Here is a 24,947-nt window from a genome sequence, read left to right as displayed (position 1 = left end):
CTGTGCTTCAATCTTTCTAACTTTCATTCGCGTTGATATTTATCTTCTGATGGATATTTTGTTTATTTGAGTGCTTTTGATATAAAATTACGAATAATGGGTTAGTGGGTCATCTTGGGGGCAAGTTATATTAGTTAGCAATGCGTGTTGGTTGCGCTATTTGTCTAACAAAAGGCCGCAAACTATGTACACTCGGAGACGCTCTTTGGATGTTTTTGTATTCAGTGTTTGATGGTGAAACTGAACAAGTACGTAGAATATATCATAATTTACTTACCTATCTGCTCCTTAGTAATAAGTTTATGGGTACTATTTATACTTACATAAATTGGTGTTTAAACGTGACTTGCAAACACTTATAGATGAAGAAGGCCAAGGTCAGAGTCTAAAGAGACACTCATCCATAATATTATTGTACCTAGCACTCCACTTCTTAAGCGTTATCCAGCAATTGATGAAATACTTATACTGTTTACTGACATACTTCTCAGCCTTTTAGAAATTAGTTTTTAACTATCCCACAGGCTGTATAAAAACCCTGCCATGTATTTTATTATTAGTTACCACACATAAATATCTGTATTATTATTATCATCATCATCAGCCTATAGCAGTCCACTGCCGGACATAGGCGTCTCCCAAAGTATGCCACTGGATGCAATCTGTATATTTGTTCATTTTCTTTATTTCCAGATATTGAGAAGTGCCCAGGAAAAGTGTAAACAAATAATATGCTGGGAATGCCGAGCACTTATTATCAAATTCTATGCTTTTGTGAAAAAAACACACAACACTATAAGATGTCTGCAAGATGGCCTGAATGAAGATATACAGGTATTTATCAATCCCTATGAATAGGGCAATCTAAACTTTCTTCTCTGTAAAAGTTTTATGGTACTTAATAGAAGAAAGTTTGATTAACCTGTGAGTGTGCTCCCAAAAGGGGCCGTCCATTAATCACGTGAATTCATTTTTCTCATTTTTAGACCCCCCTCCCCCCTGGTGATATTTGGTGAAGTTTGGGACCAATCATGGATCACGTGTATTTTCTTGGAAGTCTATGTAAAGGCTATTTTTAACTAAAAAAATATAGGTCATACTCATAATTACTACAAATAATTAAAATTTTTGCTTCGTTCAAAAATTTGGTTCAGAAATACCTAGCGCTTTTTGACAAAAAATAATATATACATGATGTATATCGAAACCCCTCCCTCGTGATGTTTAATGAGGTTTTCCGTGCCTTATCCAGCTACTACTTTAAGTGATTGGCCAGAAGTCTATGGACTACTTATTACATCTTCTTCTTCCTAGCCTTGTCTTTATTTAGGGAGCTTTATGTTTCATGTCATACCATTTTACCCCCTCTACTTGGTATTACTACTACTACTACTTATTACATTTGTGGAATACTCATTATTACAAGGGAAAATTATTGAATAAACTCTAAAATACTGGAAATTATTTATTTATTTTAATAATCCAATGTTAAACACTTTTTATTTGAAAAATCATAGTAACATCTTATAAATAAATAAAAATATAGGTACCTATAACCTGTAAAAAATATTGCCTAGAGTAGTAAATAGATATTTAAGTATTAGGTCCTTACATATGAAATTGGCGTTTTCTATAGGAGGAACATAAAGTCGTTTTTTTTTAAAATGAAATATATTAAATTAATCAAAGTGTGTACCATTGCTATGTATGCACTTTTGCCATCTCATAGGTAGTTCATTGATCCCCTTACTAAAAAAACCATTCGGGCGGGAATCAATAAAATCTTTGAAGGCGGTTTGGACTGCCCCATCGGAGTTGAATTTTTTTCCTTGCAAGTAGTTATCCAAATTGCGAAAAAAATGTTAATCTGTTGGAGCAAGGTCCGGAGAGTACGGTGGATGTCTAAGACATTCTAATTGAAGCTCCTCTAATTTGGTAGCCGTCTGTTGTGCAGTGTGTGGTCTAGCGTTGTCCTGAAGCAGCAGTGGCCTAGAGCGATTGACCAGCCTCGGTTGTTTAGCAGCTAGCTTTTCCATCATGGTTTGCAGTTGCTGACAATAGATATCTGCCGTAATCGTCTGGCCAGATTTAAGAAAGCTGTAGTGAACGACACCGGCACTAGTCCACCAAACACTTACAAGCAACTTTTTTTTAGTCAATTTTCGCTTAGGGCAGGATTTGGCTGGTTCGCCAGGGTTCAGCCATTGCGATGAGCGCTTCCGATTATCGTAGAGGATCCACTTTTCATCACAGGTAATGATTCGATTTAAAATTCCTTCATTATTGTGCCGGTTGAGTAATGTAACGCAGCAGTCGACGCGCGTTTGTCGGTTTGCTTCACTCAATTCATGAGGTACCCACCTTTCAAGCTTTTTCACCTTCCCAATTTGCTTCAAGTGGATTAGAATAGTTTAATCACTAACACCGGAGCCTGCAGCTAACTCGGACGTGGTTTGCGATGGATCCGCTTCCACAATAGCCTTCAATTCTTCATTATCAACTTTGGTCTCCGGCCGTCCACGAGGCTTGTTCTGCAGGTCGAAATTTCCAGAACGAAAACGTTGGAACCAAAAACGCACTGTGTTTTCTTTTGCGACACCGTTACCATACACATCATTAATCCTTCGAGCCGTTTCTGCAGCACTGGTGCCACGGTGGAACTCATACTCGTAAATAACGCGATATTTCAAGTTTTCCATTTTGTAAACAGAGTGACACAAAGAAAAAAACAAAAGAAGAAAAAACAAATGAATTAGGGGGTTTGAAACACAAATGCATGAGTAAATATCTGTATGAATTTGAATTTGGAATTCCTAACCATAAAGGTAATATTTGAGATCAAAGTGGCCAGTACGACAAAACGCCAATTTCATATGTAAGGACCTAATATTTCAAATATTATTGAACTGATTTGAAACATTATTTTGTCATTATCAAGCTAAATTACCCTGAATGCTATAAGCCTCTTTACTGCACATGGGAATCCCTTCGAAGGTGATGTAAAACTTTTTCAAAAAAGATTGTGTACAAAAAAACAGTAATATTGTTTTTTATAAGGTCTTTAATAGCTTAAACACTAGTTAAATGAATGTCTAGGTGGCAAAATGAAAGTCAATTACACTAAACATTTACCCGGTTGTTCATAAAATGGGTATTTCTTAAAAATAACAAAAAAAAATTATTTTTTAAAAACTTTTTTTTTATATTTTTTTTATTAATGTTATTGGAAAGTGTATTGAAAATAATGAATTTTAATATCTTCAATCAAGCTTAACAGGCTTTGCAAGGGGTAGAAAATGAGGTGTGAAAGTATGGTTGTGACAAATTAAATTCCTTGTTTAAAATTCGACTTTATGACTGATGGCGTAAATCTCATTTTCAATATTCCAAATCAAAGTTTTCCCAGAAATAAAATTAAAGTTTGTGCCTTCAGAATAACTATATATTTTTTTTATAAGGTAGTTACGTCACATCCATGTTCGACATGGATGTGACATGTTAAAACATGTCACGACCATGGCCTCAAAAAGCTATGGCTGTGACTGCCATGGTTGTGACATTTTCGCACCGTGCCTGACATTATTTTAAAATTCGTCATTATTTTTGCAATTTGTTACTTTTATCTGTAAGTACATTGTTTAAGTTATAAATTACAAAAAACAAACTGACAATACAGTTGAGCTTACCTTATATAACTTGAACACGGTCTGGACAGGTTCAGAGTGTTAATTTATAAAATAAAACATAAAAATTATTATTAATTTACACTCCACCATTCATGCCGGCCAAGAAAGGGTAGGTCATACAGTGTTGATATAGCAGAAAAATATATAGTTATAGCAGACACATGTCACATGTCGCAAACTTCTACCCTTTTTTCAAGTGTAAATATTTCGACCCACGGCTGTGACAAAAAAACATCAGACAAACTTTACGAAAGGTTTTGGTTTAAACTAACTTAGCTAAACAACACGAAATATATGTATTGTGATAAGTTAATTGCATATAAAATGATTATATAATGTTTTTTTGTCTGAAAAAGCACCAATTAATTCCAGAAAAATATTTTGTTGAGTAATTCGATGAGCGGACATCGCACGGCTGTGACATTTTGGGGGGGATATTGAAATCTATAAATACAAGGCTTATGTATTTTAATGCATAATTAACTTGCCTGTATGATAAAAAATATGATTTACTGTTTTAATTCATACCTAACAACTATGAGTGCTTCCAGCTAGCCGATTCTTACGTAAGACAGTATTTTTTATAAGAATAAGAAATACCCAAATACCTATTTTTCATAAAAAAACTCAAAATTTGTTCTTGGCTAGAGAGTGACAAAACAGTTCAGTAGCTAAAACATTCAATAACTTTTTTATTAATAACAGGGCTAGAATACAACAAAGTAAGTTTTATGACTTTTCCTTCATATTATATGTATTTATGTACTATAATGATACAGTAAATATTGCAATGTTAGCAAATTTAATAAGTATAATATTTATTATCTTCCATAGCTGGGGGATCATCATCAATATGTAATATTGAGGGATAACTTTCACTTTTAGCTCAGCTTTAGAGGGTGATTCTCAAAAAATGGCTCGAAAAGCATAATTTCTTTGGCGCATTTTTTTTTTCATGTTGTTTGAATATTATACCCCACATATTTTAGAGGCTTTAGACCTCTTTAGTTATCTCTTATTGGCCCTGAAATCTATCGAGCCGATTCAAAGTTACAGCGATTTTAAACAATTTTGGGCCAATGAAATTAGATTGGCACCAATGAAATTAGAAAACACACCAAAGAAATTATAAAAGGTCCCAAAGAAGTTAGTTTTAAGAACAAAGAAATTAGAAATTATTTTAAAGAAATTAGTTTTATACGTAGATTGCAAATAATACACAACAAAACTAAAAATCACGCATATCTTTATTTGTTTTTAACATAATTACCTGATCACGTAAGGGTGCAAGGGTTCTAAACATCCGAATGAACCAATTGCCAACCTCACCTGCCCGTGGTGCACTCTGCTAAATAACAGACGAGGCTCTGGCGACCGGATGATGGCGGTATAACCATCCAAAAACAGCTACTCTAAATCCCATAGGCCGGCGATGGGCAGCAGCGTCACCGGTATAAAAAAGTGTAAAGAGGACGAGGATGCGATGACCCTGGAGTCCGGCCACATGTTCTACCATCAGGAGGGCGACCAACTGTCCCAAGGTGGCGTAGGATTCCTCGTCAACAAGACCCTTGTCAACAACGTAGTGGAGATCAGCAGTGTGTCAAATCGGGTAGCGTGCCTAGTACTTAAACTAACCGAGAGGTATTCCTTGAAGGTCGTACAGTTATATGCACCAACCTCGGCACACTCTGACACAGAAGTCGAAGCAGTATACGAGGATATCTCTAGGGCATCACGTGTACTGCTAGGACCCAATACACCGTTGTGATGGGGGACTTCAACGCCAAAGTGGGAGTACAAGAATGCGACGAATCGAGGGTAGGACATCATGGCTTTGGTAGCAGAAACCAGAGAGGGAAAATGCTTGTAGACTTCCTCGAAAGGGAGGAGCTTTCTTTCTGATGAATTCTTTCTTTGCGAATCGGCCCCAGAGGAAGTGGACATGGGCAAGCCCCGATGGTAGGACGAAAAACGAAGTCGACTTCATTATGACTGACAAGCGGCACATATTCAGAGATGTCTCAGTGATCAATAGGTTTAAAACTGGGAGTGATCACCGACTTCTCCGAGGCACTCTGAATATCAACTTCAAGCTGGAGAGGAGATGTCTGGTGAAGTCGACCCTTCGTCCCACACTGCACCAAATTGGAGCTGTCAACACCAGCTTCTAGAGAGGACTAAAGTTCTTCAGAAGGGTGACCAAACCCTTCAGAAGGGTGACCAAACCCTTCTGAAGAACTATAGACCGATCTCGCTTTTAAGCCATGTATACAAGCTGTTCTCAAGGGTTATCACGAATGGTCTTGCTCCAAAGATAGACGAGTTTCAGCACCCGGAGCAGGCTGGGTTTCAAAAAGGCTTTAGTACAATAGACCACATCCACACAGTAAGGTAGACTATACAGAAGACCGAAGAGTATAATCAGCCTCTGTATCTAGCCTTTGTGGACTATGAAAAAGCCTTCGACTACATCAAGACCTAAGCAGTTTTGGAATCCTTGCAGAGATGCCAAATCGACTGGCGCTATATCGAGGTGTTGAGGTGTCTGAACAATACCGCTACTATGACTGTCCAAGTACAGGACCACAAGACAAGACCTATCCAACTGAAACGTGGAGTGAGACAGGGGGATGTGATATCTCCGAAACTGTTCACCAATTCACTGGATGTCTTTAAGACGTTGGACTGGAAAGGACATGGCATATGTATAAATGGCGAGTACATGTCACACCTGCGCTTCGCGGACGACATCGTTATTATGGCAGAATCTCTGCAGGAACTTAGCTGGATTCTAAGTGGCCTAAATGCTGCTTCCCGACATGTAGGCCTCGGTATGAACTTGGACAAGACGAAAGTCATGTACAATGCTCACATGAAACCGGAGCCGGTCGTCGTTGGTGAGGCAACAATCGAAGTTGTGCATGAATATGTCTACCTCGGGCAGACTATTCGGCTAGGCAGAAGCAACTTGGACAAGGAGGCTGCAAGGCGCATCCAACTGGGTTGGGCTGAATTCGGGAAACTTCGTCACATATTCTCCTCGTCCATTCCTCAGAGCACGAAGACAAAAGTCTTCAACCAGTGCGTCCTGCTAGTAATGACGTATGGTGCTGAGACATGGACACTGACGGTAGGACTGGTCCACCGATTTAAAGTCGCTCAGCGTGCTATGGCTCTCCATAGAAACCCCAAGCATAACTCTCTAGTTAAGCTTGGGGTTTCTCTGATAGATCGTATCAGAAATGAGGTTATCCGTCAGAGGACTAAGGTTACCAACATAGCTGTCAAAACATGCAACCAGAAGTGGCAGTGGGCTGGTCATATCTGCCGAAGAACCAATAACCGTTGGGGTAGACGAGTTCTCCAGTGGAGACTACGAACAGGCAACCGCAGCGTGGAACGCCCTCCTGCCCGCTGGACTGACGACCATAGGCGGGTAGCCGGTAGTAGTTCGATGAGGAAGGCCGAGAACCGAGTGTTGTGGCGCTCCTTGGGAGAGGCCTATGTCCAGTGGATGATTATTGGCTGATGATGATGATGAGAGAATTAACCATAATAGACATTGAATGCATAAAGTTAGCGTTATTAATGGTGTTTCATACTCAATACTAATTTCTTTGTATGAAAACTAATTTCGTTGGCGCAGAATGCCAAAGAAATCCAAAGAAATTATTGCCAACGAAATTAGAAATCATCACTTAAAATTTAGTTTTACAGAAAGCTGATGTACAATTGGAACCTCTTATTGACACGTGCATACTGTTTGAATAGAAATACGTGGACAAAAATATGTATGCAACAAAAACAAATAATAGCATGAAAGTAACAATCGAAGAAATTAGGCACTTACCTGACCAAAACCCGTTATGGCGCAAAAAAAAAATTTTTTCGTCATACTCCGTAAACTTACGCTCCTCTGCTCCTGGTCGAACATAGTGGGGGACTGAAGGGTGAGGGACGCATAGTGATTATGTCCGGTGATCGTTTAAACGCAGAGTAGGAAGACGGTATCGTTACGCCAAAGAAGTTAGTTTTTTTTCTCGGACAAAATGGAATGCGTTATATTTTTGAAAACTAAACCTAAGAGTGAATAGAAACCTAATTTACAGTTACCATAAGTATCTGTTATAATGATAATATATAAATCATAAGCTAATTTTACTTTAAAAAGTGAGTTTTTCTTGACCTAAAAATATAATCAAGTGAAGGACGCGCCAAAGAACTTATGATATTGAGTTTTAAAAAATCATTGTCGCTTTCTTTATAAATTTATGCATTACATTACTAATGTATAAAAACGGTCACAAGATACATTATTCAAAAAAAAATACATCCTGGTATAAAACTATCAATTTCATGTATTTTATGGCTTGGACATACCTAAATCGCGTCATTTGAGAATCACCCTAGAGTTGGTCCAACACAGTTCCATCTTCCACCTTTACTCTGTTATAAGGTGTGGGTGAAATTATTACAAAAGTAAAACCATATTTCAGGAAAGTCAGAAATCTGAATCAACTTTATCTATTAGCGAGCCCGAAGTGTATGAAGTAGCGAAACCACAAAGCACAGAACAAATAAAAGAACCAGAAATAATTGAAACCAATCAGGCTGTGGACAATGGAGACATCTTCTTAACTGCACCAACTGTCCCTACCCGAGCGAAGAAAAGTGACATCAAGCATGAAACTTATTTTTTACCGACAGTAAGTTGAAAATAACATAATACACTCATGAATTATGGAAAAATTCCACTTACAAAATGGCTCAATTTATTTTTAAAATTACGTAAAAAAATGAACATAATATTCTGATGCGCTGTTATTTTATATGTAATGTGTACTTCAATTTTGTAGATGATTTTACCTTTTACTAGTTATTTAATGCTATTGTCACTGGAACTTTCACATTGCTCGTGAGTGTACATTTAAGTTTCACCATTACTAGTATAAACTTTGATTAGTATAAAGCGCTTCCGGAATTCAATCATAGGTTATTAATGAGAACTTGACTGTATAGAACACTCATAGGTACATACTTTTCATAGCAGTATCTTTATCAGTATAGTTAATTTAAGATATAAACTATAGTAGCTACATTCATCTTACTAAAAAACGTTCAAGTTTTTAACCAGCCAGGTAGTAAAATAAGTCCTTACTATAGCCTACATTTAATAATATAGCTTACACACTTATCATTCTCTACAGCAGTTACAAGCAGCAATCACATATAAGGAACACAATACAATCATGCAATTCTCTCTCGTCCATAGTTTAATGTTGCTAGGCACGCTGTCCGCTCACAAATTGACAACAATAACAAATTGTTATTAACAATGATCTACATATTATATAGCGCCGAGTTACGGTTGGCACACACGCAACAATTAATTACGGACAATGAGTACAGTCGAGTACGCACGAATAGCCACGCGGCCGCCGGCCCATATCCCCCATACATTATAGCCAACTTTTATACACAAAGACGCGCAATACAACATTGTATTAGACAGCCTTCGACAATGAAGCTAAACTATAGACATAGGACATAAGTGGCATGTCTGATGGGCAATTATGGGCAATACAGGATGCCGCCGCAATTACCTAGTCGGCCGGCGAGCGCTGGAGCTCAGTGCAGTCTTGCAGTGCAGTCGCAGCGATTGCTTTTGTTACTGCCAGTGTTTTAGCGAGACATTTGCAAACATTCGACCCATAATATTCTTTTACTTCTCAAAGTATTATCATTCTCTCCATATACCTACGCGGCTTTTATTAATAAAATCAACGATGTAAAGCAAATACTTGAAATTTTCAGCCTGACAGTGAAGTCGTCAAGGTCAGCGTAGATGAAGGTTTAGACGAGGAGATCAAGAAAGAGGTCGACGATTCTGATGATGACCATTTCCTGAGCTTGAGCGTCGATCAGTTCGTGAAGCTTGGGGTCGCGAATGAGCTCGATAACTCTGGCGATGCGTCTGACGCTGCAGAAGGTTCTAGAGAAGGCCCTCTTAGGGTGGAAGGGGCTGGTGACCCGAAAGTGAAGATCAAACGTAAAGCGAAAAAGCCGGCTGATAAAAAAAAGGTTAGTGAAGTTATTAGTCTATCTATAAGGAAATTCCATATTTAATTATTTCAATTTGTAATCACATATTTTAAACGTAAGTTTGTAACTATTTTTTGCGAGTGAAATGTATACCTTTCTAGTTATAAGATAACAGCCTTGCGAATGATTAGCCCCTAGGTGTCTCTCGGCATATTGTTTGCAGCTACACCTATGCATCAAGTTATAAGTGAATATAATACCCCAAGAGACATCCTGTGACCCTGAGAGATTCAGATTACAGAATTGGGCAAGCCACCGCCACTATGTTTTCTAGAAAAAGCAGCTGTCTCAACTGTAAAATTTGGTCGGTCAAAGTTCAATTTATAGCTCTCGATTATTTGAAGTTGGCGTGGTATAATATCGGTGGCTTTTGGGCAACATGCTGTATACTTTATACTGAATTTAATATTGAATCCAATTGTATCTAAGTTACTGCATACGTAACACGTTGCGCGACAAAATTAATCGCGTGGAGCGGTTGAATTTGAGCCCACATAATATCACAGTCACAGTACGGTCATTGCAATATAGCTAATATTACAATGCTGTCCTCCAACCTCCAATTAAATAATGTCCTCCAGGCTTTAGAACACAAGACCTCCAGATTTTGAAGCAGAACATCTACCATTAACTGTCTACCACAGAGGCAGTCTGATACGGCTACCACTGCTTACGAGTATGCCACTCCCATTGTCCACAGATACGCAAGTCCACCACCAAAGTTGCACCTTCATCCGTCACCCCGAACTGCACAGTCGTCTGGGTGCCTTTCGACCAGGCCCAATCATGGTACACTGAAGAGAGAAGGAGAGAGAAGATCGACCATCCGGACTACATCCACGCGTGTGAGGCGTGCGACCGAACATTCTCGGCTGAAGGAGCTCTGAAGACGCACATTGAGACGTGTCACGTTGAGGTAAGTGTCGTCTTTGGTTGCGGGTGTGATTGGGTTTGATTGTGCTGATTGGCTAAGCGTACTTTTGATAAAATAAGCATTTTTTATGGTTGTTCTATTCTAAAATAGGCTTCAGTATCTCAACTCAGAAGAGTGTTATCTATATATTTTTGACAATGTTAGTCCTTTTTTAGTGTACACTAACGTTTTGCCCTATGCCACTCTTTCACTTATTCCCGGAACCTAACTGATGTCTTCTTTAACGCTAAATATCTTTACATCATATAAACCAACACAACATAATACCATTCCAGGGGCCCGGCTACCAAACATGCTACCTCTGCTTCTACACGTTCACGAGCCAGCTCAAATACAAGCGGCACACGGAAGCGCACTTCATACTGTACAAGTGTAAACTGTGCAGCTATGAAACTAGGCGGCCAGAGCTCATGAGCAACCACAATGGCGCTGAACATCCGGACCAGGAAGCGACGCACAAGTGCTCGAGATGCAAGACTCTGTTCCCGTGAGTAGATCAATTATAAACATTTTTTAATTATTATTTACATATGAGAAGTCTATAGTAGTTAGTAATAATGTTATTACATCTATAGTTAGTATGCATGTATACAAGAATTAAATTTAAAATTTAATGTTTAATTGTTGATTTAATTTGGCCCGGCTGGGAATCCAACATGATAACTTTGGCCAATAAGTCACGTCATTCTACGAGTATGCAAAAAAGATAATCATTATGTGTTTTTACTTACTTATTGTTATGTTTTCACTTGTCCCTTATGTAATAATTCAATGAATAAGCTATCATTATTGTCCCCTAGATCTAGGCGGTATATGACCTCACACTATTTTTTTATGCAGTTTGTATTGTTTTTCCAAATAAAAATATAGTTCTTTCAGTAAAATTACCAATTTTCTATATTTAAGGTTTCTCCCCCTTACATAGCACCCTCACGAAACACCCTGCATATCTAACCCCTTCTTATCATATCAAATTCCCCAGAACGCAGCCGCTACTAAAGTCGCACAGGAAATCCTGCTCTCTGTACAAATGCGAGCAATGCAACAAGACATTCAAGTTCAACCCCTCCTACTACGAACACCTCAAGACCCACCAGTCGGTCGGGAAGCCGATGGCTTACTGCCAAGTCTGTGACACACACTTCAAGAGCGATAAGTGGTTTAAGCAGCATGTTTATAGGAGCCTGAAGCATGTGTCGAGGGATTCGTTTAAGTAAGTATTCAGGAGGTATATTGCTCTGTTGTTTGTTTGAAAATTTTGATGTTCGTCGCTCTTAGGGTCAGAAAATATAGTGGTAAAATCTGCAAAATTTGCACCTAGATTTGTGAAAAACATGCACAGTTAAATAAGGGTGGGTTGCACCATTTAACTTTAACTATTACAAACGTCAAATCCCTTGACGAGAAAGATCAATCTTCAAGAGATTTGACGTTGGTAATGGTTAAAGTTAAATGGTGCAACCCACCCTAAGCCAGGTGCAGGAACTTATGACACAAATGATAGTATAAAAAAATAGGATCATTAATATGTACAGCAATCAATAACTAAAGCGTATTACCTACTACAACTAAAAAGAAAAAGAAAAGAAAGTACGGATGTTTAAAATGGCAGTACAACTTTACAGATTTATAAGGCTAACTTTACAGCTCTAATCATCTAAGAAGAAGTTTCTAAGCTTTTGCGCTAAGGCCCCAATCTTTAGGGCTGTCAAATACCGTACCAAAAAAAAAAACGTTTCAAACTATTCTTCCATAATACAAGGTGTTATCATCTCCCACGCCTCGAATTTCTTCGTCATAGTACAGGATGTTAATTGAGTAAAACTCAATATTTTTAGGATCACACACACGTTTTTATAAGAAATATAGGAAGTCTTATATGGTGGTTGCTAAACACAACCATACCGCGATGTAGCATGTGTCACACCAGCGCCATCTAGTGAGAATCACTGTTAACAATTTCTTCAAACAGATGTTCTTTCTCCCCTAGACACGAGTGCTTGCACTGCGGCCTCCGCCTGGTGTCCGCCAGACGGCTTCGCGAGCACGAGGGCGCGGCGCACCTCAAGGCGGGGTCCTTCCAGTGCCCCGCGTGCCCCAAGTCGTACCCGTCGCGGGGCACGCTGGCCCGCCACACCGCCGTGCACCACCAGGTACATATATCTATTCACTCGCCAGGCACTATACTTTACATTACGGCATGCGGCTTTGTAATATCAGGTTATATATATGTATATAAATACTTGCTGTTCCCGCGAGCTTCGCTTCGCCTTAAAAAGATTTTCCCGTGGGAATTCCGGGATAAAAAGTATGTGTTAATCCAGGGTGTCTGCTAACTCCATATCAAATTTCGTTAAAATCGGTTCAGCCGTTTTGACGTGCAGAGGTAACAAACATACACACATACTCACTAACTCACTCAGCCAAGAATGGCCAGGATCTCTGATCAACAAAAAGATCAAGATCCGCCCCCTGCGCGAATAAAACTAATATATAAAAAAAATAGTACTTAAAGTTTCAGGACTGTCCCCTTTTCGAGTCGAGTTGCAATTTGTCACGAAATTCAAAATGCTTGTCGGTTATTATTTCAGGTAAAAGTCGACAAAGAGAAAGACAAGATTTGCGACGTGTGTGGGAAAAGTTTCACCGTAAGTACTTATTTGATGCTGACTGTACCTATCTGTAGAAAAAGTAACCTAAGTCACCTCATCATTGCGATTTTGGATATTGTAATGACTTTGCGAAAAGGCACTCTTTATTTTAATCTTTTTATGTCGGGCTGTGTATGAAATTTAATATTAGGTAATAATATTACTTATATATTTTTTTACGATAAGTTGCAGATAGGAACTTTACTCTAATGTAAGGTCCTTAAATGCTGGCTTGGTTTAACATTATACCGACAAAAAGATACTTACAGACACAGATTTAATGCCGACATTAGCCTAAAGTTCCTTTCTGCAATTCGACATTATACATAAAAAAACCCGTGGGAATTCCGCGATAAAAATATCGTATGTGTTTATCCAGGGTGTCAACTCCCTTGAATAAAACCCCCCTTTTCCTCTTCCAGTCGAACCACCTGCTAAACAACCACATCCGGTCCCACACCGGCGAGAAGCCTTTCAAGTGCGAGTTCTGCCCCGCAGCCTTCGCGCAGAGCGGCACCCTGTATACACACAACAAGGTGGTGCATCTCAAACGGATCAGCAAGGCCGGACACGCCGACACTGAGAAGTGAGTACACGCGAGTACGGAGCACACCTTGTATACATGTCGCAGGCATCTCCTTTTTGGTTGAATCACTAGCCCGTTCATTGGATGGCGCTACTCAATTGTATGACTAGGCCGAACGTTGATTGTACAAGCGTCACAAAACTTCCAACTAGTTACCTGATTTAAAATCAGTCAGATGGCTAAAACAAATATGGCGTCTAACAGCTAACAGCTGACACAAAAAACACCTATATTGCTAGTTTTTTGCAAATAAATTATCTTTAAAGTGCGTTATTTGTGTTAAAATTATGTGACAACATGGATTTACCTATTATTAGGCCGCGGGCGGATAGTTTCAAAGAAAAAATTGTGGCGTAACTGGATAATTATGAACAACAATATGAAGGTACGTTTATTGTTATTGTTTAGTTAATTTGTGAGATAAGAGCTTTGTAACATAGTCTTTGTGTTGACTCTTGTCTGGTCATATTCACCCTAACCAGACATTACGAAGTTGCTATACTATATCCCATTCAACGACTTCGCTGAATGACGTTCAGTCAAGACGTCGAACGTTACAATCAACGACTTGACGAGTTGTCCTTTAGTCATACAACTGAATAGCGCCATCCAATGAACAGGCTAGTGGTTCAATCAAAAAGGAGATTAAACAAGATGCCTGCGACATACACACAACAAGGTGGTGCATCTGAAGCAGATCAGCAAAGCCGGACACGCCGACACTGAGAAGTGAGTACACGCGAGTACAGACACACCCTGTATGTATACACACAACAAGGTGGCACCTCAAGCACCCTGTATATTGACACTGAGAAGTGAGTTCGTGCGAAAGGACGTAGTATAACGGCCTCTTTTTCCCACATTTCCCTACAAAAGACAAGGACAGCAAATGAGTTATGCATTTTATCAGGCGTTTGTCCCAACCAATTGTCAGCGTTTAGCATTTGTCTAGGTTTTGACAGTAAGGACGTTTGTCGACCGCACGACGTCAACGTCACGTCACGAGAACGATTATTTCAGGCCCAGGAGGGCTACTCTCTAACACGTTCCGTCGTTAAATACGAAAAACGAAAACCGTACGTTAATGACGGCATATCGGTACTCTGTACCAACTTCGGCCGCGCTACGTTCTTCGAAAATCATAGACAAATCATAGAGGTACTACGTGAATGAACGAAATAGTGAAATGAATGAATGTATTGGTTGGGCTTTCAAGTTGCTTATCGGTAAATTACCGGTTTTATTAAAACATTGCATATTATCATTTTTACGTAAAATTAAAATGCGCTGTTTGTTTTTATGTACATTTAACTGATTTATTTAAATGATTTTTCATGCAGAGACGTTTAAATTACAAATTTTTGATAAAATCAAAATATTTCTACTCTACTTTTTTCACTATGGTAGTCTGTGACTTTCTGTCAAAGAGGCTCATAAAAAAATCAAACACAAAATAAAGTTAAGTTGAAGTTGAACGCGCCAAAGTTAATTTCTTTCTACCATGGCTGGGTCTGGGAACTGCAGCACGGAGCAGATTCAAGAGCTCTTTTCCCTCGTGAGCTGCTGTCGTCGGCAACCAGTCGATGCGGCGGCTCACTGAGACGTTGAACACCAACCAGACGCCGCCTGACTGAACAGGCGGCCCCACGGACCCAGGAGCTAGTAGGCCCTGGAGCAGAAGCCCGGGTAAAGAGGGACTCCTCAAGACCCGAAGCCTGCGCCCTAACGGGCGCAGAAGAGATCCAACGACTCAAGAGCTCTTATTTGAGCACCAAGACCTCACGCGCGGTCGTATGAGGAGCGTAGATGGGAGAGTGCGAAGCAATCGCCTGTGGCAGGAAATCGCCCAAAAGCTGAATGCTTTGGTGGGCTGCGCGAAAACAGTGCATTTTATCAGTGTTTAAGCAATAAGTAGCAATATTTGACTAAAACCAAAAAATAAAAATCTCTCATTTAGAAAAATTGTTTTATTCTTTATAAATAAGTGTGTTAGCATGAATAGATGTATCCACACAAAGTAAGTATCTTAGGATCGGTAAAACCATATTTTTATGGATATAATAGAAACACATTCATACCAGAAACAATGAAAATTAAAAAAATATAGGTAGGTAAAGATAAAATACTCTTTATTGCACACAAACAGAAACAGTTTCACAAACATAGAAAAGAAATAGTACAATCAGCGGCCGTATTACTAAAAGTAATCTCTTCTACAACCTCACAATAAGGATTGTTTTGTCTTATATAAGTATATCCATACAAAGCCAGGGGCATATTATGCCTCTAATAAATGTATTAGTACTCTGCGTACTCTTCTTCCTTCCTCCAATGCCCGTCCTTGTGGAATTGCAGCTTGCTGGGGAATGGGCAGGGTGTTCTCAGCTGCGAGGTCCTCCTCTGTTAATTCAGGATGGTCGAGCCGAGCATGTATGCACATGTTGTGCAATACACTGCATGCAATTGCAATTTTGCCAGCGGTCTCAGGAGTGTAATTTAATTCTCTGGCGGGGCTAATAAGCATCTGAAAAAAAACTTTATTTAAACTCTTTTAATTGGTAAGTATTATAATAATGAGACATGTTGTGTAGGTAAGTTTTAAATGAAGATTGAAGCTTTAATGTTTCATATTTATGAATAAATGCAATTGGATTAAGTATGCTTCATAGGTACTACCTCCATCTCCCTTTTAGTATTCCAAATGTGTGCTCTACAGTGGAACGGGCACGTTTCTGAATTATATTGTAGCGCCCTTCAGGTGAGTCGTCTACTGCATGGTCCACTGGAGTCATCATGAATGACCAGAGAGGATACCCTGAGTCACCTGTAGAACATGTTATGAAATTATTAATACATTATTATTTTGGGTTACCAACATACATAATACATCCATCACCTCGCTTTGGGCTTTGAGATAGTTTAGGTTGAGAATGGATAAATTTATATTTGGAACATTTACCCAGTAGGTATGTAGTCTCTCCCTGTATTGAGAGTTCTTCCATGTGAGCTTTTATCTCATGTTGGGCCCATATGCCCAATGTATGATGATGTGTATGATGCATCAATACTCAATATAAGGCAATCAGAGTCACAAATCTAAAAAAAAAAATGTATTCTTTAGAGAGTCGTCACTTGGGTAATGGTCATGAATTTTTTGAATTAAAATACGTACCACTTGGCAGTTAATGGAATGCCAATGTTTCCTATTAAAGCACCGCTCTTCATGTTCAGCGGGCCTTATTATTTTAATGTGGGTGCAGTCTATGCAGCCACATACCCCCGGTATCCCATATCTATCGGAAAATCTAGTAGTAGTAGTAACTGTAAATCAAATTTTGTCTTACTTTTGTTTGATGACATTCCTTTCTTCCCTATTTTGTGGGAAGCGAATGTACTTCCTCAAAATCTCAGCTCGATTCAAAGCATCCGTGACCTCATGGATGCACCTAGACACAGTTTGCTGTGCCATGGGTACATCGCTGTTGAGGCCTACGGCACCTTGATAACTACCCCTTGCATAGAAGTTTAATACTACCAAAATCTGAAATAAATCCGGAAATTATGTTAAGTCAGTTATGTTTTATCATTGTCTGATATTTACGTTATTTATCGTCTGATTTTTATGGTTAAAGGTAATATGAAAATAAGATACTTGTTGAGTTTTACCTTCATTATGGGATCAATACCCCGGTGTCGTATCCTTGGAGGAAGAAACGGCACAATCTCTTCACACAGCGTTTGGAACAATTCCCGACTCAGACGGTAGTTATTTACGAATTCAGAGTCGGGAATAGTGTGCAAGCGGAAGTTTCTTCTTAGGGCCTCTCGCCTTTTCCTTCTCTCGTCCCGAAGAATTTCTTGCATCAGCAAATACCTAGCCATTCTTTGTTATTTTCAGCGATTACAGCGAAACGAATATCTCAACGTTACCTCTTGTGTAGACGTGAAATTTGAAGTAAAACTGACAGTAAATGAGCTGTCAAACTCAATATTACGTGTTTGACATTGCAGTTCGGAGTACCATTTTGTATAGAAAATCGAAACTTCGTTGTTTCGTTCGTTCGTGCGTAAAACTGTCCCTACAGAGTGCGAAATGGCCCGAACGTTGAACGTTATTTCGATTTTCGCGTTACCGAGTAGGCCCCCAGTTTAGTATCACTTGACGGCGACGTGACGAATGTGCGGTGGACACGCGGCTTAGTAAAATATATGTACTACGTTCAGCGACGTGATCGCGTTCTCGTGATGTGACTTTGACAAACGACCTAAGGCAATGAATGTTTTTTCTTCAGATATCGTTGTGAAGTCTGCGGCAAAGAGTTCGGGACGGAGGCGAAGCGGCGCGCGCACCACGAGTTCTATCACCTCAAGAACGCTAAATACTCCTGCGCAGCCTGCGATAAGGTGGGTTATGTTCACTAATGGATAAGAGTGAGTGTCCACTTGTACGTCTCGCTGACTAAAAAAAATATGTAATAACTACTATGCTGCGACGACGCAACAGCGCAACTCACTATTGAGGCTTTGATGATCCTTATGACATTTGATAGAAATGCCCTTAGGCCAGGTAAATGGTTTCAATAGACAACTAACAAATTATGACAAATACCTATAATGTATGAATTAGACAAATTGCCATAGGTCATGCTATATTTTACAAGGCATAAGGTTGAAAATGGTAGCAGACGTGTCGCAACGTAAATTCTATGGACTATCAGAGGCGCGAGCATAGGATTCGATACTATTTTCGAATCTACACGAAGGGTCGCTTTTACCAAACGCTAAACGTATTTAAATCAAATGTTAAATACATTTTGTACTAACTGACAGACGTATGACAGGCTACTAAATACGTTTAACGTTTGGTGAAATTCCACCTAACATGGAAAAAACAAATGCCACTTTTGGAACTAACAAATTTGCCTTACATTTTGACAGTGACATTTGACGATACGCAACCAATACGCAACGTAAACGGAAGTTTCGAATCCTGTGCTCGGGCAACAGACGACCGAATGGCGTAGTGGTTAGTGGCCCTGACTGCTATGCCGAAGGTCCCGGGTTCGATTCCCGGCTGGGGCAGATATTTGTTTAAAGACAGATATTTGTACTCGGGTCATGGGTGTTGATATTTATATTTAGTATCTATCTATCTATGTATTTGTGTAGATATATCAGCTGTCCGACACCCATAACACAGGTTCTGCCTAGCTTGGGGTCGGATGGCCGTGTGTGAGATGTCCCCACATATTTATTTATTTATTTATGGAATTTCTGACCAGTTAAGAACGAACGTGCCAGCTTCAGTTGACAGCCCAGTAATCTACCTTGTATGTCCCACAGAGCTTCATATCGTCGACCAGTCTGAAGAACCACAACGCGTCGCGCCACGGGCTCGTGTCTAGCCGCTGCTACTCGTGCAATGTGTGCGATAAAACGTTCTCCGTAAGTTTTATTTATTTATGTACTAGCTGTTCCCGCGCGCTTCGCTTCGCCTTAAAAAGTTTTCCCGTGGGAATTCCGGGATAAAAAGGAGCCTATGTTCTTTCCCAGGGTCTAGACCGTATGTATACCAAATTTCATTCAAATCCGTTCAGAGGTTTTGGCGTGAAAGAGTAACAGACAGACAGACAGACACAGTTACTTTGGCATTTATAATATTAGTTAGGATTTATGGACGCCCTCCTGCCCGCTGGACCGACGACCTTAGGCAGGTATAGTATTGACTGGACGAGAGAGACCGAGTGTTGTGGCGCTCCTTGGGAGAGGCCTATGTCCAGCAGTGGATGATTATTGGCTTATAATGATGATGATGATGCTATATTTATGTACACTTTATTGCACACAAACAACAAACATTCATACATACCTGAATTTATAATCGTTTGCAATAGAATCCAACAATCATGTAAACAAACCAAATTTTCACGATTACTCCGTAATCACATACATTTGACGATCAATTATGAACATAGTCTGATTTCAACGAACGCACCATTGTTTTCGCATTATCTTCAACACGATTTAACTTGTATTTATAAGTTAAATTTGTTAAAACATTTGCAACGTAAAAATTTCGAAGTATTTGACAAGCTGTCATCTTAGTTTTTTACTCATCGAACTCTATAAGTCATTGAAAAGTTAGTGTTGTTCGTAATCTGAAGTTATCTTTTATTTTTAATTTAATAAATCATTTTAATTTAATATTATTTGAATACAATAATATTTTTTTTCAAGAGCTTAATATAATTAACCAAAACGAAAAAAGGAAGAGGAAGAAATGAAAAAGCTCGACGGCATTTTAGACACGGCAAGCGATGACACAGTGGTTCCATTTATAATTACGGTCTCCGGCGACACTTCTGATAGTGATGATGACGAAGACAAAGATTTAAATTTGTTTTAATAAACACTTTTTTATATTATTATACCTATAATCAGTTTTATTTTATAGTCTATGGCTTATATACTTAATCTAATTAGAATACTATGACATCACTATGGGCATAAACAATACGCTGTCAATGTCAGTCCGCCATATTTGTTTACATGATTGTTGGATTCTATTGCAAACGACTATACAAACATAAATAAAATAATTTTTACGTACGTCCTTATACTATGGAAGTGCGTTTTGAGTAATTTTACATATTTTATCTTGTTTTTGCACAACTTTTTACTAGTTTTTCTGTACCTCCTGTAGGTTGGCTAGTAGAAAATGCTTTAGGCACTAAGCCCACCTTTTGTACGCTTATATTTATTGTGCCATAAATAAATAAAAGCTATAATTTGTACGTATACATCATAAAATTCATAAAACTCATGGTATATTCTACAAAGTGTAATGAACCGTCAGTTTGTTTAAATAAATTGTCACTTTGTTTCCGCTATATATAAGGTTGCCTGTAAGAGATCGCCCTCAGCGATAAGGCCGCCTGTTGTACATTAGTTCTAGTCTATAAGTATGTTTTTTTTTGTATGTCTGATTTATGTGGTGTTCAATAAAGCAATATTCTATTCTATTCTATTCTAAACCGTAACGTAAACCGTTCCCAGACGGCGTCAGCGCGGTGCCAACACACCAAAACCCACAGCAGCGAGCGGCTGCTCAAGTGCCGCTCCTGTGACTCCGCATTCCGCAACACTGGCGCCCTCTATATGCATTACAAACTGAAGCACCTGAAGCTGAAGCGAGACGAGAGGGTCCGGATCAAGAATTTGTGTAAGAGCGACGGAGAGATCATTGTTAATAGGTACTAGATATACACCTCTAGGGTGATCACACTAGAACTTTAACACCAAGGCTTACTTATGCTAAAACCTTGTTTATGATGTAACACACTGGCGCCCTCTATATTCACTACAAGCTGAAGCACCTGAAGTTGAAACGAGACGAGAGGGTCCGGATCAAGAATTTATGTAAGAGCGACGGAGAGATCATTGTTAATAGGTACTAATAGGTACAGTAAGGGGCAGAGAAACCTGACCCCTCTCAGAAGCATTGTTACTATGAGAGGGGGGTTAGGTTTCTAGAATCATCTAGGTACTAGAATCAATGTTCTACAATGTATACCTCTAGTGTGATGTAACTGGTGTTTAAGCCTAGTTCATGACGTAACACACTGGCGCCCTCTATATTCACTACAAGCTGAAGCACCTGAAGATGACGCGAGACGTGAGGGTCCGGATCAAGAATTTATGTAAGAGCGACGGAGAGATCATTGTTAATAGGTACTAGAATCAATGTTCTACAATGTATACCTCTAGTGTGATATAACTGTGTTTAAGCCTAGTTCATGATGAAACACACTGGCGCCCTCTATATGTATGCACTACGAGCTGAAGCACCTGAAACTGAAGCGTAAACGAGAAGGTCCGGATCAAGAATTTATGTAAGAGCGACGGAGAGATCATTGTTAATAGGTACTAGATATACACCTCTAGGGTCATCACACTAGAGCTTTAACCAAGGCTAGAAAATTAACTGGTGTTAAAGACTTGTTTATGATGTAACACACTGGCGCCCTCTATATGCACTACAAGCTGAAGCATCTGAAACTGAAGTGTGAACTGAACTACTCACGAATTAAATAAGCCGAACCCAGTTTAAGTTCTGCCATTTTATCTGCATACTACTTCTGTCACTTGTTTCATTAGAATAAGAGGTAAGGCGGCAGAAATAAAAAATATACAATTCACACCACCGGTAGTGCTACATAGATATATCCATGTACTACTGATTGATCTGTTTAAACTGGATACATTAACATTACATAATCAGTATACATATTGTTTGTCAAAGTATAAAAGCAATGAAAAAAATATCAAAATAGTATTTAGGTAGTTTGAATAGACTGAAATATTTGTGTAGATTTGTGTGACTGTATGTTGATGTATATTGTGAAACGATAAATATTAATATGAATGATATTGTATATTCGCCGTACAATTTTAGATTTATTTTGTGTGATAGTACGGTCTTCGGCAAAGTTATCTGTCCCCGCTCATCTGAAAGAGATCAGATTACTTTGCCTCGAACTGTACCTACGTGTATATCTCTATATACTGTATTCATTCTTATTTGGCGAAAAAGGTAAACAATCTTTGCGTGTCTTTTTAATTAAAATACTATTAAACAAATAAACTACGGCCAAAATAAATGGTTTAATTACGAAATCAATCATTTTTGCTTGTAAGTATTTCATTTGTCATTATGTTTTATTTTATAACTTAGTTTTTAAATTAATTCAAATAAAAAGACACTCCAAGATTGCTCAAAATCTACGACAAGTAAGAAAAAATACATTATACTTGTGTATGGAAGCTATAAATTATTATTTACTTTAGCTGTATAATTTAGTTTTAAATTCTGATTTGTCTGTTGTCGATTACCTTCTGAGTAATAGTAATGATGTGTAATGTTTATTTATGTAAGTTTGATTCGTCGATGGGGGTAGAAATTACTGAAATTCGAATGAACAAAATAAATGTGTGCTAAGTACGGATATTCTTGACACTGGTCGATAGGTAATTCGATCATTTTTATGACAGTTTTTACAGCACCCCGATCCGGAAAAAACGATAAATACAGATAAATTATAGAATCGAGTGCGAGTGTTCTATTCGAAAGTGCTGTCAACCTGTCAACAACAAAATAGCGGTGAATAGATTTGCAAAAGTTTGTCAGAGTCGTGAGCACAAGTTTCGATCCTCCGTTAACGTTGCGTATCGTCAACCGTCACTGTCAAAATGTAAGGCAAAGTTAGTTCCAAAAGTGACATTTGTTTTTTCCACATGTTAGGTAGAATTTCACCAAACGCTAAACGTATTTAGTAGCCTGTCATACGTCTGTCAGTTAGTACAAAATGTATTTAAAATTTGATTTAAATACGTTTAGCGTTTGGTAAAAGTGACCCTTCGTGTAGATTCGAAAATAGTATCGAATCCTATGCTTGCGCCTCTGCACTCATTCTATAGGTCATTCTATTCGATAGGTAAAAAGTGCTTCGAAAGTGCTGTCAACTTGACAGCACTTTCGAATAGAATGCGAGTTAAAACACTCTCACTCGATTCTATACGTTAGCTCTGTTTTTTTCCGGATCGGGGTGCTCGCTCATTTTGGTATAGTTTGAAACTAATAATAAAGCATAAAAATTCAGGAGAACCGCGTATCGAATTACCTATGGACAAGTGTCAAAAATACTTTGGTATATTCGTAATTCGCACACTGGTGACCATTTACAATTTCTCTCCCACGTCGTACGAATCCACACAACTTTATACAAAGAACAATTCAGCTTTCACAAAGTATCAAACTATGTTACGAACCCTGCTATCTTATTAGCACTAACATTATTTTATTATTTTTTGCAGTGCAGCGGATGTATTTAGGTATTTTAATTTAATGTGCATATTTTTTTAGTTAATAAGTAGGTATCTACAGTTCCTTAGCATATAGAATATACTTACTTGAGAGTTCAAATCCATACAAAAAATCAACTGTATTAACTGTCAAATATATTCTAATTGCTCATGAACTGTACCTAATGTAATTTAGCGCAGATTTATTTGTGTAACTAATATCTGGCGCGTGTTTATAGAGCCGGGAACTTAGGCCAAAGACCAAGCGTCTTCGCTTAAGGTGCAATAGGCAATATATACTCCTTCCTAGTCTTCAATATATTCATAATACCTAGACAAAATACCTACTAAGTATACAGTAAGATTATTTTAATGATTAGATAACGTATGGCTAAGCAAATTCTAAATATCCAATCAATTCCTTAGAACTTTTCCCAATATGCCTAAATAGTGTTAAATTCGACTGGTTTCACGCACGCCTCAATATTACAGTATCCATAATATACCTCGGTTTATCCATCCCAAGCCCAGCCCAAGTGCCAAACTATGATATTATAAAAAGATTATAAGTACCTACCTTCCTTACACTGATTATCCTCATGCCTTTTTTTACTTTAAAGCAAAAAAATACGTAAGTATACACGATACAAATACTGAAGCTTGCGTGGAATCCAATAATTAAAGAATTTAAATTGTACAATTGCCTATGTATACAGGGTGTTGCACTAGGGGTACAGTATTCCGAAAGGTTCGTCAACAAGCTGTATCTTCTTTCTTTCTATCTAAATGAAAATACTAATATTATTATGTTCACTAAGTATTTTTCACAGGCCTTTCAGTTGGCTACACAACTTTTGCATCACCCTGTAGTGCTGAATAATCAGCTTCATCGATCTCACACGTTACGTTTAAGCAAATTTGTAATCAAGAATATGTAGGGTGCTTACATAGAGAAACGGGTTCCCTGTATCTAACCTGTACCGGTAACCTGATTATGCGAAAGCGCTCATGACATTTAAAAATCTGGGAAATGCTCCGTAAGTGAGCTTTCGCATAATCAGGTTACGGGTACAGGTAGATACAGGGAACCTGATTCTCTATGTAAGCACCCTAAAGCAAGCATT

General features: G+C 38.6%; 2 protein-coding genes across 4 annotated transcripts; one reads left to right on the top strand and one right to left on the bottom strand.

Moving 5' to 3' along the window:
• The first annotated feature begins 3 nt into the window (after positions 1-3).
• Positions 4-21,657, top strand: LOC105386063 (zinc finger protein 502). Of its 2 annotated transcripts, XM_048632525.1 has the most exons (15): positions 107-248; positions 694-834; positions 8,186-8,395; positions 9,504-9,770; positions 10,492-10,707; positions 11,001-11,212; positions 11,708-11,938; positions 12,716-12,878; positions 13,317-13,373; positions 13,799-13,962; positions 18,255-18,366; positions 19,306-19,407; positions 21,019-21,215; positions 21,413-21,422; positions 21,506-21,657. In XM_048632525.1, exons 1-14 carry the CDS (start codon positions 141-143, stop codon positions 21,417-21,419), a joined length of 2,187 nt encoding a protein of 728 aa, XP_048488482.1. In that variant the 5' UTR covers positions 107-140; the 3' UTR covers positions 21,420-21,422; positions 21,506-21,657. The 2 variants fall into 2 exon arrangements, with proteins under 2 accessions (XP_048488483.1, XP_048488482.1); XM_048632526.1 differs by lacking the exon at positions 21,413-21,422 and having other exon boundaries at positions 4-248.
• Positions 16,635-17,748, bottom strand: LOC125491191 (putative nuclease HARBI1). 2 transcript variants are annotated; one of them, XR_007268170.1, is made up of 4 exons: positions 17,307-17,748; positions 17,135-17,267; positions 16,922-17,058; positions 16,635-16,786 (listed from the first exon to the last, which is right to left on the bottom strand). XR_007268170.1 is itself a non-coding variant. In XM_048632527.1 (4 exons), exons 1-4 carry the CDS (start codon positions 17,632-17,634, stop codon positions 16,978-16,980), a joined length of 417 nt encoding a protein of 138 aa, XP_048488484.1. In that variant the 5' UTR covers positions 17,635-17,748; the 3' UTR covers positions 16,635-16,977. The 2 variants fall into 2 exon arrangements, 1 of the variants encoding a protein (XP_048488484.1); XM_048632527.1 differs by having other exon boundaries at positions 16,635-17,058; positions 17,307-17,503; positions 17,629-17,748.
• Positions 21,658-24,947: the final 3,290 nt, after the last annotated feature.

The sequence above is a fragment of the Plutella xylostella genome, chromosome Z (genome assembly GCF_932276165.1).
Source record: "Plutella xylostella chromosome Z, ilPluXylo3.1, whole genome shotgun sequence".
Classification (NCBI taxonomy): Eukaryota; Metazoa; Arthropoda; class Insecta; order Lepidoptera; family Plutellidae; genus Plutella; species Plutella xylostella.
This window is presented reverse-complemented; position numbering and strand designations above follow the sequence as displayed.

What these genes read in the sequence shown, in the direction of transcription:
- LOC105386063 (XM_048632526.1), top strand. Translation starts at nt 141, where the DNA reads ATGCGTGTTGGTTGCGCTATTTGTCTAACAAAAGGCCGCAAACTATGT. An exon ending in AAACTTATTTTTTACCGACA is followed by an intron (nt 8,396 to 9,503) that starts GTAAGTTGAAAA and finishes TGAAATTTTCAG; the next exon opens with CCTGACAGTGAAGTCGTCAA. An exon ending in ACACCGCCGTGCACCACCAG is followed by an intron (nt 12,879 to 13,316) that starts GTACATATATCT and finishes TTATTATTTCAG; the next exon opens with GTAAAAGTCGACAAAGAGAA.
- LOC125491191 (XM_048632527.1), bottom strand. An exon ending in AGGAATGTCATCAAACAAAA is followed by an intron (nt 17,268 to 17,306) that starts GTAAGACAAAAT and finishes TACTACTACTAG; the next exon opens with ATTTTCCGATAGATATGGGA. An exon ending in ATTCCATTAACTGCCAAGTG is followed by an intron (nt 17,059 to 17,134) that starts GTACGTATTTTA and finishes TTTTTTTTTTAG; the next exon opens with ATTTGTGACTCTGATTGCCT.